The sequence below is a fragment of the Engystomops pustulosus genome, chromosome 1 (assembly GCF_040894005.1).
Source record: "Engystomops pustulosus chromosome 1, aEngPut4.maternal, whole genome shotgun sequence".
NCBI lineage: Eukaryota > Metazoa > Chordata > Amphibia > Anura > Leptodactylidae > Engystomops > Engystomops pustulosus.
Window position 1 is genome coordinate 131,802,002 of NC_092411.1, and position 20,406 is coordinate 131,822,407.

Here is a 20,406-nt window from a genome sequence, read left to right on the forward strand (position 1 = left end):
ATCAACCCGACATCCAGATATTTCCTAGTTGGAGACAGAACGTCTTGGGCCACCTGGTACCACCTACAGAGGTAATGTTATCCGTGTGCATGCACAAGACTTGCCAAGAGAGCCGTTGATGTCACCAGCTCGGAACACTGTACAGGCGGCCTGGAGGTGTGAATAAATGACATTACAGATGAACCTGGAGGTGCTCTGCAGAGAACCTAAGGCTAATTTTAATATTTTAAAAATGCATACAGGGAGTCCCCACCTTAAGGACACTCTACTTACAGATGGCCATCTCTTCCCACTGTGACCTCTGGTGAAGTTCTTTGGAGGCTTTACTTTAGTTCCAGGCTGCAATTATCAGCTGTAATGTGTCTGTAATGAAGCTTTATTGATAATGCTTGTTCCCATGACAGCACAAGATTTTTTAAATCCATTTGTCACCGGGAAAAAAAAATGTTTAGGCTCAAGCTACTCAACCCAAAGAACCTATCTTGTACTTAACCCGAGGATTGCCTGTATTGCTTCATAATTCGGGCTTTCAAGGATATAAGAAAAGAAGATTGATGCAAAACAGGGACAGGACGGAGAGGTGAGCAATCATCATTTACCATCGGGGAATCTGATGGTAGAACTTTTAAGGAAAAGTTAATGTACTTCTTTAACGGCACTCTTGACAATGGTGCCACCATTTAATATTCCATGCCATGTACTGTGAAGGTCTATTTTTACGGCATCAAATGTGCGGTAGACATGACACCTTTATTTTTTGGGTTAGTCGAATTGTAGAGAAAAATTATATTAGTTTACTTATGTCTTAATACCTTAAAAAAAAAAAAAAAAAAAAAATCAAAAACCCTGCATAAAAAAAGCCTTGCGTCACCATATTATTACATTCGTAAGTTTTTTATACTTCAGTATATGGAGTATAAGGCGTCATTGTTTGTGGGAATGGGAAGACTTTTTCATTGATCCCATTTTGAAAACTTTACCACCTTTTGATCACAAGCTTTTTTAATTGAAGTCAAGCATTAAGGCGCTATTTTCCATTACAGGTTTCATCGCCAGAAATAACTGTTTTTATTATTTTAATGGATCACACATTTTGGGATGCGACAATTCCGAATAGGTTCATTATTTTAATTTTTTATTTATTTTTCCCTGTGTTCTAGGAAAATGGGGCAAATTTTCATTTCACCCTCCAATGACACCATGGAAAGCGCGACGACAGGAATTAAAAGATTGCGGCACCCAGCAGCAGACCTGTTAGGTGCAGTCGGGTTCGACTGCGGCACCATACAGGTTAGCTGCTGTGACCGGTGCCAGCACTGACTGCTGCAGTTCCCTGCAGGTGTCAGCTGTGTAATACAGCTGACACCCACCACTTATGGAGAGGGTTTGGTCCATGGGCTTTCTCCATACACCCCTTAAAAACCACCCAACGTATATTTATTTAGTTTGGTGGCGGTGTTTGAATCGCAATTTGATATGTAATTCAAGTGCATCATGGAGGAATTACTCACAATCGCAGGGGGTTGTCCACTTTAAGCAAATCCCAGCAAATAATTGAGATTGTTTGTGTAATGAAAAGTTATACATTTTTCTAATATACTTTTGAAATTAATTTTTCATGGTTTTCAAGATCTCTGCTTGTTGCCCGTTTGTTGTCATGCAAGAAGAAGCTTTATTGTTTACTTCCTGTAGATAAACACTGGTCCACGATCATGTGATGTCACACAGGTGCACGGCTCATTAGAACACACAGTGTGATGAAACCTGTGTAATGCTAACAAGCCATGCACCACTGTGCCAGCAGATGACTATGGACTGGCGTTTATTTACAGGAAGTAAACCATGAAGCTTCCTATAGAATGACCGCAAACAGAGCTAGAAAACTGCGAGGAAAGGATACAGAAAGTATATTGTAAAATGTGATCATTTTTCATGACACAAACAATTATTTGCTATAATGCGCTTTAAGAGGACAACACCTTTTCAAACACTAGTGTTCAGGAAATAGCAAGGTGTGTTTTGTCTTGTTAAATGGCAAAACATGTGTTGTGGTTTGAAATACAGCAATAAAGTACCTGACCTATTATTTTTAAGTGTAGTGTGCATACTCTTTGAAATAATGTTATTAATAAAACATGTTACTTACTTGCGGTTGGAGTGGTCAAGGCCACTATTTATTAAGCCTTCTACCTTGGCATTCTTCTGTCCACAAACGTTTCCATAACTGTCATAACCAGAAATTAAACGGGAGGCAGCTCCGGTGGCAATAGAAAATCCACAAATAAAGCCCTATGTTATAAATTAAAAAAAAAACAAAACATACGTTTAAAAAAAAAAAAAAATCCATGTAGTTTTTCATTATTAATTTTAAAGTTAGTAGGCAAGATATACTTAGCCGAAAGCTTCTGTTTATACAGCTATGGGGAGCACCAGCGCTGATCAAATTATATGATGAAATGGGAATAGAGAATAATTAAAGGGGTTGTCAACTTTCAGCAAATTATTGATATAGTTTGTGCAATGAAAAGTTACCGTATATATACACTCGAGTGTCAGCCAACCCGAGTATAAGCGAGGTACCCAATTTTAACACAAAAAAAGGGAAGGTCTATTGACTTGAATATAAGCAGAGGGTGGGAAATGCAGTGGTCACAGCCCCCCCCCCCTGTAGATAGCCTGCCTGTAGTAAAAATAAAAAATTTACACTGTATTCACATTTTCCACCCCCCCTCCCCCGTAGGTCCTCTTATTGCTGCGGGTCTTCCCGCTCGGCTGGCACACAGAATGATGTCAGCCGCTTTCCGATGTCATGGTTTGTGAGCCGCCGGCATCGCAAGGGGATCGGGAGCGTAGGAGGCACTGGAACATCGAAAGCAGAAGAGGACCTACGGGGCGTCGGAAAGGTGAGTACATTGTCAATTTTTTAAAATTGATTATAAACAGAGTTAGGGTTTTTCAGCACAAATTTTGTGCTGAAAAACTCAGCTTATGCTAGAGTATATACGGTACACAATTTTCCAATATACTTTTTGTATCAATTCCTTACAGTTTCATAGAACTCCTTGCCGTCCTGCTATATAAAGTTTCTATGTTTACTCCAAGTGGATATAAATGTGTCCATGGTCATTTGATGGACACGCAGGTGCACAAGTCATTGGTATCACACAGCTCTTATTACTCTCTGTGATAAATAATGGCTTGTGCTTCTGCATGTCCATCACATGACCATGGACAGATTTGTATCCACTGGAAGTAAGTAGAAGCTTTCTATAGCAAGACAGCAAGCAGAGATCTAGAAAACCATTAGGAATTGATACAGAAAGTACACTGTGTAACTGTATAACTTTTCATTACGGTACCCAAAAATATCAATTATTTGCTGAAAGTAGCTAACCCCTTGTCAAGGAAACAATCAAATCATGCTACTGCATGTTCTGTGTTTTATCTCTTTCCCAATGTGCTGAGACAAGGAAGCTTGATGATGGAATGATAAAGGATGAATTGCAGTACCAAACGAGAATTTTCCCGCAAACGCTAATTTACTGCAGCACTTTAGCCTTCCATTCCTTGGGGGGTAAGGCTATCTGCAGAATTTGCAGATCGTCATGCATAAAATGGAACGTAAAACCGCATCAAATACGCAGTTTTATGTGCATTTTTTAATTGCCGATTTCAACATGCCCATAGAATACAAGATGAAGAAAATCCATGCAAAAATCCACCAGTAGGCCCAAGAAAACGGACATGATCATTATTTTATTTTCCTAATTGAGCTACAATTTCCACAGGTATGGAATGTCTGGAGTTGTGACCCTCCAGACCTTCCATACTTGAGTAACTTCACTCCATCGTTGGTAAAACTGGTCACCATGTGTATATACACCCCATCCATGACTGTCATTGCACAGTTTTCTGTTCTGCTCCAGACATCGGAGTTGCTTAAAAGACTGCGGCTTGATGGACTTCATCGGTGAAGCTAACAGGCATTTGATCTAAATAACGTTATTTTCTGATATATTATTTTAATTGAACCAGAGCTTTTAGTTGAACAGTATTTGCATTCTGAATACCAGAATGTGACCAGTAGTCCATGGAAAGCCTGATAGTGATATCAGTTATCTATGGTTTGTTTGACTTTGCAATTGAGTGAGAGCTAGAAATGTCTAACCTTTCACCAAAAGTAAACAAATACCATTATAAAATCGATAAGCGCTCAGCTTAATAACTCTAGTATAGTTATCAAATACTACTACAGGATTTAGGAAATTACCAAAGAGAAACTTTCAGAATGTATATGTCAGTATACAATTAATATAACAAGTCCCCACCAAAATAAAATATCACACACATTTTCTGATGTATTTTCAACAGAAAACACTAATACTGCACTTTTTTAGTTGGGAATTTTGTTGCTGCAGTTTTGCCCCAGACTTCAACAAAACTAGTGCTAAACCCCTTTAAGGGAACCTGTCATCAATAGACCCATTTTTAGCACACCCCCCCCCCCCCCCAGTCCCCAGAGTATAGCACATACAATTCCAGTTTTTGTATTAAAAAAAAAAAAGTTTTAAAGAAAAAAAGATATGTTATATCCAAATGTCATTTTCAAATTTCTAAAACCGCCCATCGTCCGGCATATCCACAACCCCCACGCGGACGTCATCAATCGAATGCCCGCCCATTTGTTGCAATCCTTGCTGACCGCATTTTCGTGTCTGCATGGTCAGCATCCTGCAGAACCAATCCCCATTGCGTTTATTTTATGACATTTATGGTTACTATAATAACCAAAGGTGTTAAGAGTGTCCATAAGAGAAGGAAGGGAAGTGGTAGGGTCAATAAGATACATCACATCATCTGCGAATGCAGTGCATTTATACATGTTACCTTTATGCTTGATATGGAGTCACTTGCATGTATGGCTACTAACAGGTGTTCTATGACTAGGGGAGACGGGGGGACTAACCTTTTGTGTACTATTTTCAAATGGAGAGGTGAGAATAATTAGCCATTTATAAATATCTTCAACATCACAGGACCTATTCCTATCTGGCAGAGCATTGCCTTAGAAATCCCCATTTCACCTGCTTGAAAGCCTTTGCAGCGGCTAAGGAAAGTATGAGGTTGACGGTGATGCCACACATGGCATTTTGAACCCGTTTTTAAGCAGTCCGTTAAAAACCGCATGCGTTTTTGACCAGTTTTAATTAAGATAATTGGTAAAACCTGTCAAAAACGGATGCGATTTTCAAAAACGCACGCGTTTTTTAATGGACTGCTTAAAAACGGATCAAAAACGAGTTGAAAGTGCCATGTGTGGCATCACCCTGAGAGTCTCTCCACATGCCTGTAAACTTAAACAATCAGGTACTAAAGCTGTATGCAAATGACCCGAGAAAGGTCCAATGAGTCATTATCATATTCAGCTGTCCAGCTTATTCGTGAGTGGGAGGAACAGCCACTTCCCCAAGTGCTTGACTGACAGCCTGTATAATTCTGTGACACTCCTGGTGCTGGCTGCCTATATGTGCTTCCTGGTTCTGGCTGCCGTGGCCTGTGTGTGTCCTATACACATGACTGACATGCTGTATAATGATGTGACACTCCTGGTGCTGGCTCCTCTGTGTGCTTCCTGGCTCTGGTGCCCACGCCCCCTGCAGCCTGTGTGTGTATCAGATACTTCTATACACATGACTGACAGCCTGTATAATGACGTGACACTCCTGGTGCTGGCTGCCTCTATGTGCTTCCTGGTTCTGACGAACACACCCCTGCAGTCTGTGTGCCTATGATATACACCTATACACATAACTGACAGCCTGTATAATGATGTGACACTCCTGGTGCTTGTTGCCGCTATGTGCTTCCTGGTGCTGACGACCACGCCCCCTGCAGGCATGTGTGTATGAGATACTCCTGTACAAATGACTGACAGCTTGTTTAATGACAGAATACTCCTGGTGCTGGCGGCCACACCCCCTGTAGCCATGTGTGTATGAGATACGCCTATACAAATGACTGACAGCCTGTACAATGATGTGACACTCCTGGTGCTTGCTCCACTATGTACTTCCTGGTGCTGGCACCCTCTGCAGCATCTGTGTAGATAATTTCGAATGATTCATGTATGAACTGACTAAATAAAGGCTGAGCTGCTCCAACAGGTAGTGGTGACAGGAGTAGTTACAGAGACCTGATGACAGGTGTCCTATAAACAGGACATGTGAGAATAATTTGGGACAAAACACAACCCACAGGTCCTTATCGACTTGGCTTAGTGTTTCAAATAGCCCTTTGACTAGGCCCTCTGTGGCCGCAGAAAAATACTACTCCCCAGCTTCACTGCACAACCGGTGCACAACCTGCAGCACCAGGGATGGGTCTGATGTGCCTTATTGGACCCATCTCTAGGTGAGTAAAAAGGGTATTGTTTCTTTTTAAATATAGTAAGAGGGCAATTTGGGACACCAAATCACAGGTCCATAAGGACATGTGGATGGTTTAGTGTCCCAAATGGCCCTGACAAGTCCTCCTTATCAACATTTAGCCAACATTTATGAAGACAATTTATTTTATTTACAATTAAATGTGGACATTGTCAATAGCTTGACTGATCAGTTCTGGGCTTGTGCTGCAGTGAGCTTCCATAGACGTCTCTTGTTTCCATAGACTTCTTTTTGGTAGTAGGGAAATCATTTCCAACAGAAGCATTTTTATCCACTCACCTTCAAATAATTCAATAACTATTATGATGTGGAGGAAATTTTATCCTGCTTGAGAACGGATATACAGGCAGTCCCCGGGTTACGTACAAGATAGGGTCCGAAGGTTTGTTCTTAAGTTGAATTTGTATGCAAGTCGAAACTTTATATTTTATAATTGTAGATCCAGACAAAAAAAATTTGGCCCCACTGACAATTGGAGTTTAAAGGGAACCTGTCACCGCTGTTTCAAAAAAATGAAACCAAGACAGGTTCCCATAGAGCCCTTTAGTCCTAAGGGCACTCATTTATCAACTAACACTGGCGATGCATAGAAAAGCAAAAAAAAAAATCACATTTTACTCTGTACCTGGTAACCAGGGAGAACCCAGCGAGTCCACGTGGGAGGATCACCGCGGCTCGAGTCCTCACCCTCCTCTGTGCACATCAGCCAGCGCACGCCTCCTGTATGATTTTTTTCCACATCGCACTGCCGAAGTTCCCATGCACGCGCACTGGCTGCTCTCAGCTATTAGTTGATAAATGGGTGCCCTTAGGACTAAAGGGCTCTATGGGAACCTGTCTTAGTTTCTTTTTTTTGGAACAGCGGTGACAGGTTCCCTTTAAACATTTTTTGCTGTAATGGGACCAAGGATTATCAATAAAGCTTCATTACAGACACTTTACAGCCGATTATTGCAATCTGGGACTATAGTAAAGCATTCAGAGAGCTCCATCAGAGGTCAGAGGGGTCTGTCTGTAAGTTGGGTGTCCTTAAGTAGGGGACCGCCTGTATAGCTATTCTTGAATTACTTCATTGCAAAGCCAAGTCAAACTGCATGTATACAATTTCTAAGTCATTGTCTGGTCCCTGGGTTTGGAAAATTTGCAGTTTTGAGTCTAAACTTAGCCGTCTGAAGAACCCTCTGATGACGCTGCTGTAGAATGAAGATCTGCATACTATTTTAATTTGAAATTGATCGCCAGCACATTTACAATCACTTTTATTTCAGTCTGAATGCCAATGTATTTTTGAATGATGGCTGAAAACATTAAGGCTGACACATATATTACACTATATGCCGAGGAGTAATACAGTAATTTACTAACCCTAAAAATGTTGAATAAAGACAAACTACCATAACCCACCTCAGCAGTCATTTATTTTGTGTTAAAGGGAAGTCTGTAACCAATTTTCCTTATGGACTCATTAAAACCAGATAGTAGGAAAACATCAGGATAATAGGATATCTTAAATAAAGATAATATGTGCATGTCACTCTTTTAACCCCATCTAAAAATGCTCTCCTAGCCCTTTGGGGCGAGGAGTTAGAGACTATTTGACATAGTAGGGCACATATACTAAGAGCTTTGCACGTTAAAACGGCTTACACAGGTATTTAAGAAGTGTCTGCGCCGCTATTGTGTTGCACGTGACCCTTTTGTGGCACAGCTGCGCTGGCATCCATGCAACAAAAACAATTTGCATGTTAAATACGGCGCTCGGTCTGAATCAGCAGGACCGACCACCCTATTTAACATGCAAATTGTGATGCACACCCTATGTTGAAGGTGCACCACAAAAAAGTTGTTGAACTCTGGTGCACGCTCTTAATGAATCGGTCGCACCCAGCATTATACACGGAAAGAGCACCGACTTTTGTAAAGTTTCCGACTTTCTAATAATTATTATTATTATTTATATAGCGCCTACAGATTACGCAGAGCTGCACAGACCTTGCCAAATCAGTCCCTGTCCCCTTGGGGCTCATAATCTAATCACCCTAACAGTATGTTTTGGAGTGGGGGAGGGGGGGAACCGGTGAAAACACATGCAAACACGTAAAGAACATACAAACTCTTTGCAGATGATGACCTGGGTGGGACTTGAACCCAGGACCCCAGCACTGGAAGACTGTAGTGCTACCCACTCAGCCACCGTGCTTCTAAGTAAATGTGCCAAAGTAAGCAGTGCAGTTACAAAGGAATGGAAAATTAATAATGTTTTTTTTAACTATCCTGAAATTTTTTGTTTTACTGGATGTTTAAACTGCCAACAAATATCTTTCAGTGAAATTCCAAAACATAAAGCTGCGGTGTGTATTCATGGCTGAATCCTGTTACAGACAGTCCCCGGATTCACATACAAGATAGATTTTCTTTAAGAACAAATCTACAAAGCCTACCATCAAAATCAAGAATGATAAACCAGGAACACTTACTCATAGATCCAGGCACCTTGACTGCGATAATCTTATTATTTGTTATCCATGTCCTCCCTTCTTCTAAACTCAATTATCCAGAGCCAGAAGGGCTCTGGATAGCGTTACCATAGCGCCTCTATGCTGAATCTACACAGACTGTTACACTGTGCAGGAGCACTCTCCCCTCCCACTCTGTGAGCTCACTTCATGCAAACGAAGGGGGGCAGGGAAGACTTTGTAAGAGCCAGTGAAGCTGCAGCACAGAGAGGCTCTAACAACATCCCCCCCCCAGAGCCATTCTAGCTCATTAGTGTAATTTTAAAAGAACAAATATAAGATGATTTAGCACAGTCACAATGCCTGGATCAATGAGTAACCATCCCTTGTTTATCATGATGGATTTTGCTTTGGTTAGTGAGGCAGTATGTAGTGATTGGACACCAACTACAGCCATAGCTCAGCTGATGTGAATGGGAGACACAACTAGATCAATATGACCCATATTTGTGACAGGCTGAAAAGCTTGTTGCTGCAGAGTTCGGAATTTCACTGGTCACTGATACAATTTTAATTCTCAGACTACCCCTTTAACTAAACTAGAAGGTAGCCCCAACAGCTAGCTAATAAGGTCCCATCATCAAAAGCCCTGGCAATTTACTAGTCTCTATAGCAGGGGTTAATAACCTGTGGCTCTTCTGATGGACGCATCTGGTTGGTGGACCGGGCTCCTGGTGGGGCCGGTGGAAAAATGGAAAAAAAACAAAAAAAAACATGTACTGACCTTTATGACGCTCCACCGCAGATCCGCTATTTGAAGCGGTAAGCCCATCAGGGGCTGGCTGGCTATATACTGGAGAGGGGCTGGCAGGCTATATACTGGGGGGGGGGGGGGCTTGCTGGCTATATACTGAAGGGTGGCTGGCTGTATACTAGGGGCAGGCTTTATACAGGGGAGGGGGTCGGTTGTATACTGGGGGAGCTGTCTGGCTATATGCTGGCTAGCAATATACAGGCGGGGGCTGGCTGTATACTAGGAGGACGGGCTGGCTGTATACTAGGGGGACTGTCTGGCTATATACTGGGAGGCTGGCTGGCTTTATACTGTATAAACAGTGTACGGCTCTTGCAGAATTATATTTTAAAATATGTGGCGCTTATGGCTCTCTCAGCCAAAAATGTTCCTGAACCCTGCTCTATAAGGCAGACAGCATAAAATAAGCATTGTCAGTGACACGGCAAAAATCCCCCAACGTGGATATACATGAAGCGTTTTTAATTATAGATTCAGAAAGACCTTGCAGTATTAGGGCTACAGTATTATATGTATTACTTCTTCAGAGATTCTAGAATGCATCCTGCCACCACATATCGTACACCGAACACATCTCAGGGAAATAAATGAGGATTCTGAAATCCTTAGAATGTGATTTCCCTCATTAACCTTTAGGGTTATATGAAAACAGCAGGGAGAAAGCTATTCTGTCGTTAAAACTTATCAGGAACAACCAGCCTTACAGAGGCTAAACAACATCAATGACTTACTGATCTTGTCTTCAGATGAAGGCCAACTGTGTTTACCGGGAATATGCTGCTAAATCCTGTCTTCTAGCAAAAGATAGGCACAAGCCACATTACTAGTTTGCGGCTTATGTTTGGTTATACAAATGGATGTGATCTTAAAAAAAGCAATCTATTAAAAAAGGTTTCGCACGGAGATGTCTTCTATATTTACCCACATCTTTTTCCTTTATTTTACTTCATTATTTTGCTTTCTTATTTCAGCATGAAAGGATATAGCAGAAACCAAATAAAAAAGAATTGCATCACAAAAGTAACAAACAACTGGATCTAAAGGTACAGGCGGTCTCTGGCTTGAAGGGGCCGACTTATAAAAATGTAATATATAGTCAGGCTAGGAGGACGTTTAAAAAAAAAAAGAAAAAACACATAAAGCTGTACTCACCTGCTCCAGCGCTCCCAGTGTCCTGGTACGTCGCCTCCGAAACTGCTGTTTGTTTACAGGGGCATGGAAGCTCTGCTCCAACAACTTCTAGGCGGCCTGGCCCACCCGTCTCTATGTCCCAGCGCCTCAGCGTTATAAATTTTTATAGCTATAAAATATACCAGTTCTTACTTAAAGGGGTTATCCGGGTTTAAAAAAAAATTTTATGGCCGGGCTGGGGAGGGCTATTTAAACACAATAAACATGTACTTACCTCCTCCGGTGCTGCCGATGTCCCGCGCCGGATGCTCCCATGCGCACCATCTCCCAGCGCTTGCAACACTGAGAGATAGGGACAGATGGGAGGAGCCGTCCACATCGCGGACCGGAAGCTCCCTGTGCGAGGCTTCCGTGCCCCTGTAAACAAACAGGGGCACGGATCGAAAGGACCGCGGCGCGGGACATCGGCGACGCCGGAGGAGGTAAGTACAGGTTTATTATGTTTAACTAGCCCTCCCCAGCCATAAAAAAATTTTTAAACCCGGATAACCCCTTTAATCTTGTATGTAACCCGAAGACTGCACCGTTGAAACATATATGATTGATAACAGACTAAACCATTATAAAGAGTGTATATTGAGTGGCTATATAAGGAACCCAAATCTTTGTTTTTAAAAACATTTTCCTGCCAAATTTGTTTTGGAGGTTTTGGCAGTATTAAAGCAACATGCCTATAATCATGATGAATCAGAACACGGATATTATAAATAAAATGAGAAAAAAAAAAAAATACCCCAGGAGAGATATCTATAAAGTGAAATACAGATTAAAGCGGTGTTCCCATTTTGGCAGAAAAAAATCTGATTGTACAATGAATTTTCTTATATACTTTCTGTAGCAATTCTCGATGGTTTTCAAGATCTCTGCTTGATACAATTCAATAGAAAGCTTCTAGGTTTATTTCTTGTGGATACTAAACAGTCCATGGTCATGTGATGTCAAGCAGGTGCATGGCTCGTTTTATCATACAGCTCTGATTATTTCATGTGATAAAATGAGCCATGAACTTGTGTGACATCACACGACCTTGGACTGTTTAGTATCCACGGCAGCCGCCAACCCCCCCCCCCCCCTACTAACGAAATGTCTGGAAGTGGCCTATCCCCTCAAAACGAAATGCCCGGCAGCGGCCTACCCCCTCTCCCTCACTAAAGAAAACTCCCACCCCCTAACCCTAACCCACTAACGAAATGCCCGGGTGCATCCCCCAGACTAACCAAATGCCCAGCAGCAGCCTACCCTCAGTAAAGAAAAGCCCAGCTTATAAGAAAATCATTCTAATTTGATGCTGTCAATAGACAAATAAGAATAACAAAAAATTTACATTTTAGGTTCATTTAGGCAAACTGGGTTAAAGGGGTTGGCTACTTTACCTCAGCTTTTTGTTATATGTGTGTATGTAAGTGTGGTTGAAAAATATTAGGTAAATTACCAACATTTTCTTTATATGTAAAGTGAAGCCTCCTGTATGTTACCTCATCATCCAGACATTCCTGAACATAAAATGGCGGCAGATGGAGTGTCATGTGATCTCTAACCATCCATGAAAAATCACCCTGCCGGGACCTCATATACATGATAACAGGGTGATTATTCATGGACAGATAGAGATCACATGATCCTCCATCTGAAGCTATTTTATGGACAGGAATGTCTGGCTGAGGAGGTAAGAGACAGGAGGCTTCATTTTAGGTATCAAGAAAGCAGAGCAGAACTATCAATAGATGTATATTGGTGGTATCCAACCCCTTAATATTCTAACTGTCAAAATAAAAAAAAAAAATGATATATGCAGGTATGCAGTTTGAGTTCCTTACCATTCCGACACAAAAGAGGATAAATAGCAGAAGCCATGGAATATCAGTACAACTGTGCTCCTCCAACGGCCTCCAGTCCCGTTTAGAGTTCTAAAACGAAAGCAAAAAAAGAAGACTAACTCGTATTGGGTACTGAATACATACACAAACCATATGTATGGTAGGCAGTCAATCCTGTATCACAGCAGTTAATTTGACCACAATGCAGCAAGTTGCAGGTCCTATTCAAAGGACAATATTCTGATCAGTATATGCAAGCCAAAATCCGTAGTGGAACTTAAACCAAAGATGTGCAGCACTTCCAAGTTTATGTTACACTCTTGGTTTTGCCCACTTTAGAGTAACAGTAGAGGACACAGAACTCCATAAAGCAAGCACATTGGGGTTTTTTTATATCCCATAGAGCAGTGATTTTCAACCTTTTTTGAGCAGCGGCACACTTTTTATACTTAGAAAATCCTGGGGCACACCACCAACCAAAATAGCACAAAATGACACAAAAACAGTCAGATTATACATATAGTTAATAATATAGATTCTAAATTTATTTTACTCAGTGTGAAACCTGGGCCTGTTTCGATAAACACAAAAGGGATATCCTGGCAGGAATGGTGGAAAGACACACAAAGCTCTTCCTCAACAGTTCTCAGTTTCTCCCTGTTTTTAGTATATGGTGCTGATTATTATGTGGCTCATATACTGCAAAATAAAGGGGTAGAATGAGAAGTACTATAGCCATGAGGCCTCAGCATATGAGCTGGTACTTGTAGTACTCCAGCCTCATGACTATAGTATTTCTCATTTTACATTTCTCATTGTTATATGCAGTATACTGCTGGAGTACTAAAAGTACCAGCTCATATGCTGAGTATTCTGCCAACAGTTCATATAGTCAGGCAAAAGCTCATATAGTCAGCATTATTGGTGGGCATTACCTTGGCAGTGGGCAAATGTGAGAGTCTCTCCACTCTCAGGATGATGCGCCGGCCTCGGTGTCATTTTGTCGCGCGAGGTTCAAAGCTTGTGCATGTGTTATTGTACACGTCTCCTACATTGTAAGAAGCCGTGACTGCGCATCGCTGCGCATTGCCGGGAAACAAAACACAGGGGGCACTATAGTTTGGGGAACTTTCCCCGCGGCACACCTGACCATGTGTCGGTCGCGGCACACTGGTTGAAAATCACTGCCATAGAGGGTCAAGTTATAAAAAAAAAAAGGGAAGAAAAAAAATGTTTTTAAACCCTATCCCTATTCCTTTTGTTCTTATTCCACAATCTTATTACCTATCCGCCAGACCCAGGGTTTCGCCGGCAAGGCTTCTACCGGGGCGTTGTCGGCGAAATGCTGGGTCGGGCAGATAGGAAAGCTAGCGTCCCATTATTTGAACTTATGCGCATTTTTAATTGACTCTTGTGAGTATGATGAACTGAAATAAATTTTATCTTTGTTGGAACGTACCACACCATCTGCCTGCATATTTTCTTCCAGCTACAATATAATTAAAGGAGGATGATGATAGTGCGATGGTGTTAGTCTGAATGGTGACATACTTTCAGCAGGAGAAACTGAGGATTGGTGCTGTTCATCGGTGGTTTAAGATGGAATAACGAATAAGAAGAATATTGGGATCTCTGGTCATAGTGAAATTATTTTCTCTATTTCTGTCAACTGTAAAAAAAGCTACATGAATGGGTATCGTATGGTGACCGGTAGAATAAAGATAACATTATTTTTAGGATACGGTGAAAGGCCAAGAAAAAAAAAAAAAGTTAAAAGGACACCTGTCATCAGGTCACTATTTCTATCACCACTACCTGTTGGAGCAGCTCACAATGATTCCATCCCAGCCTTTACCTAGTCAATTCATACATCAATCATTGTAAAATCATCTTTTCTTTATTATGTAAATGAGGCTGGTCACATGGAGAGAGAAAGTGATATCATCCCGGTTACTCCTCCCCTCTCCCTGCTCATGTCTGTGTATAATGTATAGTAAAGCATGGCTAGTGTCTGTGCTTTACCTGCTGACATGCTCTCCCTCCCATACACATGTGAGAGACACAGACATCAGCTACACATGAATCTGACATGTTCTGCTATAACATGGCTGCCTGGACCTGTATCTCTCCTATACACACACATGCTGCAGGGGGCGTGGCCACCAGCACCAGGAAGCACATGGAGGAGCCAGCACAGCATCATTATACAGGCTGTCAGTCAAGCACTGGGGGGTGTAGCTGTGCCTCCCACTAATGAATAAGCTGGACTGCCGAAAATGATAATGACTCATTGGACATCTCTCAGGTCATTTGCATACAGCTTTATTACATGATTGCTTAAGTTAACAGGCATGTAGAGGGACAATGAAGAGATAGGGGCAATACTTTCTAATGGGGGTTTATGAAAATACATTAAGTCTGGGGGGTTATCTTTAAAAGCCCTGAAATCAGAATTAATAATCTTTTTAACCACCAAGAAAGAGTTATTAAAATATCATCAATTATCAATTGAATCCCCCTAAATGATGTGCCTGAAGTACCCCATCCTGCATAAAATAATCCCCCATATGTCCAAGGATGCAGCCATTTTGTAGCTTAAAGGGAACCTGTAACCAAAACACTGTTTTTAAGTCCTCCCACATGCCCACAGTCAATCCCAAGCATATCCCAAACTGCTCATCATCCTTAATTTTAAATTAAAAAACTCCTCCTACCTCCCTCCGCTACACTGCTTCTTGCTCCGCCTCCCCCTGCATACTCTTGCGGGCCAAGCAAGTGATTCACGCGATTACGCTGTCCGCATCAGATCGCGGACATGCACAGATAGGAGTGGAGAAGCGTCAACGGTCTCCACTCTATCAGCGCATGTTCCGGGTTCAGCACAGGGTTGGATGCAGGTACGCAAACTGCGTTGGGAGTTGCGTAGTCTCCGCAACCCTGTGCTCATGAATTGAATGAACAGGTCTGCAAGAGTATGCAGGGAGGCGGAGCAAGAAGCAGTGTAGCGGAGGGAGGTGGGAGGGGTTTTTTTAAATTCAAAATCGAGGAGGACGAGCAGTTTGTGGAGGGGGCACTTACTTTGAGAAACAATGGCCACGCCGACTAGGGGCAACTAGGCAGGGAGCCAGGTAAAGTTTTATAAAAGTTATTACTTGAAAGAAACAAGCCAGAAATCTAATGAAAACTGGTTTCGGATATGTTTGGTATTGACTGTGGGCATGTGGGAGAACCTAAAAACAGTGTTCTGGTGACAGGTTCACTTTAAGGCTCAGCCCGATTTTTTTGATTCTGACATACGTCGCTTTATGTGGTTATAACTTTTGAACACTGTTACTTATCAAAGAGATTCTGAGATTGTTTTTTTCCCCACATGTTGTACTTCATTTTAGTGGTAAATTTTGGCTGATAAGTTTTGCGCTTATTTAAAAAAAAAAAAAAAATTCATTTTTTTAAATATTTGCCATTTTTGCAATTCAAAATCATTGTGATTTAAGGTAGATAGATTTACCGCCTAAATAAGTTGCTGAATAACATTTCCCATATGTCTACTTTACATTTTCATAACTTTTGAAATGTCTGGATAATTTATTTTGATGTCACGAGGCTTACAAATCGAATATCGCTTTTCTGGATTTTCAGAACTGACCATTTTGGGAATAAATACAGTTTTAAATGAGATTTTACATATTTAGCATCAAAACCCCCCATATAAAATCAACCCATTTTCAAATCTGCACCCCTCAAACTATCAGAAACACGTTTTATCAAGATTGTTAATCCCTTGAGATCTTCATAATACTTATACTCGAGTAAAAAAAAAAAATAGGTTTTACAACATTTTTGTGGTAAAATTAGAGCCCTCAGCTTATACTTGGGTCGGCTTATACTCGAGTATATACGGTACATCAAAATGGAGGTGAAATTTAGAATGGTCAAATTGTGTTGGTTATACGTTAATTTAGCCCTAAAATTTACATATATCCAAAAGATAAAAAGAGAAAACCCACCCTACAATTTCTCCCAAGTACAGAGACCCCCAACATGTGGCTGTTACTTTATGGGGGTACAGCGAGGCGAAGAAGGGAAGGAACACCCTGCAGCTGCCAGGATTTAGTTTCCTCATTGGCCCCTTTTGTAAGTTATTAAATTTCGCTTTTTCGTTATTGGGGCCATGTGACGGCTTTTTTTTGCGGGATAAGATGCTTTTTCCAGTGTTACCATTTTGAGGTTTGTATCCCCTATTGTTGAAAATTTAGGAACCTTTTGTTGAAGGCAGGAGTAGAAAGGCATCAATTCTGTACTGGATTTTTAGCCTAATAATCATGTTATCTTTATTCTATGGGTCGATACGATTACGGGGATACCATACATGAATATTTTTTCTTACGTTTTACTAAATTTGTGAAATAAAACCCTAATGTGGGAAAAATCTATCATTTTTGCATTGCAGTCTTCCAAGTGGCATAACATTGTTACTTTTATGGCTACGGAGTTGGTTGATAGCTTGTTTTTTGCAGGACATGTTGTACTTTGCAACAGAATCATTCTGGAGTACATATGTTTTTTTTAAAATCACTTTATTGCATTTTTTGTGGGATTGAATAGGTAAAAATCATAATTTTTGGAGGGTTTATAACAGTTTCTTTTTTTACGGCGTTTATCGCGCAGGTTCAATAATTATTTACGGGTTGTTACGGACACGGTGATACTATATATGTGGGGTTTGTGTTATGATTTAGACTTTTTTGCGTTATACGTCTCTTTATATGTTATGGGGCTTTGAGGCATTTTTATTGAATTTTTTTTTTTAATTTTTTGACTATTTCCACCATGGGACATGAACAAGCAAACTGATGTATTGCAGGATATTAACAGTGTCAGCCTATGCACATGCATAGGCTAACACTGTGCTTTAAAGATGACGTCATAGACACCATCTTACTGGCACTGCCTGCAGGCAACTCTGGGGTCCAGATCGGTGGATCGGTCACGATCGGTGCCCCCCGAAAACGGCTGGGGGAGGGGGGATTGCATCGTGGGGAAAAGACCCCCAAAGCCAAGTTAAATGCTGCGGCCGCGCTGAGTTATTAGTTATAGCCGGCACCCCGTGTGTCCCGATGCCGGTACGGCTCAGATCTTGAGCTGCACCGGCAGCGGCTCTGCGTCCGACATATTGGACGCTAAGCGCTAAGTCACTGCACTCAGCTTCCGATATATGGGACGCTGAGCGAGAAGGGGTTAAAATGTGACAATGTAAACATGTAAAATGTGACTTTGCAAATCTGCTCTGAATGGCGCTCCTTCCCTTCTATACCTGGCCGTGTGCCCATACATCAGTTTACCAACACATATGGGGAATCGGCATTATTAACCCCTTAACGCTCTGCGCCGTAGCTCTACGGCGCAGAGGTATAAGGGATGTATGAAGAGGGCTCACGGGCTGAGTCCTCTTCATACAAAGGTGGGGTTTTTGCATATTGCAGAAAACCCCCACCGCTAATAACCGCGGTCCGTGCTTGCACCGATCGCGGCTATTAACCCCTCCGTTGCCGCCGGCATTTAAAAGACGTCGGCGCGCGGGCGCCGCCATCTTTGTTACGATCGCCGCGCCCCTGAACGTCATCGGGGGGCAGCGATCGGTTGCCATGGTAGCCTCGGGTCTTCGTTTGACCCGAGGATACATGGCTTCTGCATATTCATTACAATGAGCCTGTGGCTCATTGTAATGTATAGTGTGCAAAAATGCCATATATTGCAATACTGCAGTATTGCAGTATATGGTAGGAGCGATCTGACCATCTAGGGTTAATGTACCCTAGATGGTCTAAAAAATAGTGAAAAAAAAAAAGAAAAAAAAAGTTTAAAAAATAAAAAAAATTAATAAAATATTAAAAGTTCAAATCACCCCCCTTTCCCTAGAACGGATATAAAACATAATAAACAGTAAAAATCACAAACATATTAGGTATCGCCGCGTCCCAAAATGCCCGATCTATCAAAATATAAAAACTGTTACGGCCGGTGGTGAACTCCGAGGCGGGAAATGGCGCCCAAATGTCCGAAATGCGACTTTTACACCTTTTTACATCACATAAAAAATGAAATTAAAAATGATCAAAATGTCGCACAGACCTCATAATGGTAGCAATGAAAACGACGCATTATTTCGCAAAAAATGACACCTCACACAGCTCCGTGCGCCAAAGTATGAAAAAGTTATTAGCGTCAGAAGATGGCAAAATTTTTTTTTCTTTTTTGTACACATTCGTTTAATTTTTGAAAATGTATTAAAACACAATAAAACCTGTATAAATTTGGTATCACCGCGATCGCACCGAACCAAAGAATAAAGCTGAGGTGTTATTTTGAGTGCACAGTCAAAGTCGAAAAAACTGAGCCCACAAGAACGTGACGCAGCTTCGCAGTACACGGCATGTTAAAATAAATAACATTACGGGAAAGTAAAATTTGTTACGCACAAAATAAGCCCTCACACAGGTCTGTACACGTAAAAATGAAAAAGTTATGGATTTTTGAAGTTGGAGAGCGAGAGATGAGCGGAAAAACCCTGCGTCCTTAAGGGGTTAAAAGGCTTTGCCTTCAAATTGCAATCCCCTAGTGATGTTGGTACAATAAATATCATTTTTAACCATTTACTTCGGAATTATATCTGTGAAATGCTGTATTTTTGTTCACAGTGAATTAGAGAATGTGTTATTTTGTTATCCTTAGTACGTTTAAGAAACTTGTCTTTGGGGGAATACCCCTTTAACCCCTTTGGGAATTTGATATCCAGGGGATTTTGAGATTGTACTTCAAAATAGTTTTAAAAAATTGGATGATATCTTTTGGTTTTTTTATTTAAAAAACCCAGAAATTTGGTTTAAAAATTTGGAAAAATTCTTTATTTTCAAAGTTCTAAATTCTCTACTTTTGAAGCAGATAGTCATAGCACCCAAATTAATTAAGAACTTACATTTCCCAAACGTCTGCTTTATGTTGGCATGGTTTTTTTTAACATTCGACGTATTTTACTAGAATGGGAGCTTAGAATTTGGGTGCCATTTTTCACATTTTTTGGCAAATCACCAAAACCTGTATTTAGATGGACCTGCTCAACTTTCAATGCTCAATGACAGAGAAGCCTTAATAATAGCAAGACTCGTAAATTACCCCATTATGGAAACTACACCCCTCAAAACAAAATGGAGGTGCGGTCTACAAATTGTAATATCTTTTGACAATACATTCATTTTTGAAGGAAAATTAAACATTTGCGAAGGATAAATGAAAAAAGGCTCCACAAAGTTTAATACCCAATTTCTACTGAGTACACTGATACCCCATATGTGGTGGTAACCTGCTGTATGGGCGCGCGTCCGGCCATAGAATGGAAGCAGCACCATCCAGAGCAGAGTTGCATTGTCACATTCTACAGGCTATAATTTTTTTTCTTTTTTTAATATGGACATAGGGACTTATTTTTTTCCCACATGAGATGCACTTTTCTGGTACATTATTTTAAGACATCTATAGCTAATTGATGAGAATTTATTAACTCTTTGTTGGTGGTGGAAAAGAAAACCATAAATTTTTAGGAAGATTTTTTGGGGGCCGTTTACCATACCATAAAAATAGTATATTATTTTTATTCTATGGGTCACCACGATTACAAAAATACC

General features: G+C 41.0%; 1 protein-coding gene across 2 annotated transcripts in view; it reads right to left on the minus strand.

The window, feature by feature from the left end:
• Positions 1-20,406, minus strand: part of SLC44A1 (solute carrier family 44 member 1) — a 69,354-nt gene that overhangs the window by 40,965 nt on the left and 7,983 nt on the right. Inside the window, exons 2-3 of one of the 2 annotated variants that reach the window (XM_072153736.1) lie at positions 12,725-12,814; positions 2,147-2,289 (exon numbers count right to left, since the gene is read on the minus strand). In XM_072153736.1, the coding sequence (XP_072009837.1) occupies positions 2,147-2,289; positions 12,725-12,814 (233 nt within the window). Of the gene's footprint in view, positions 1-1,511; positions 1,653-2,146; positions 2,290-12,724; positions 12,815-20,406 lie in introns of those variants that run through there. The other variant, XM_072153744.1, reaches the window with a different exon arrangement.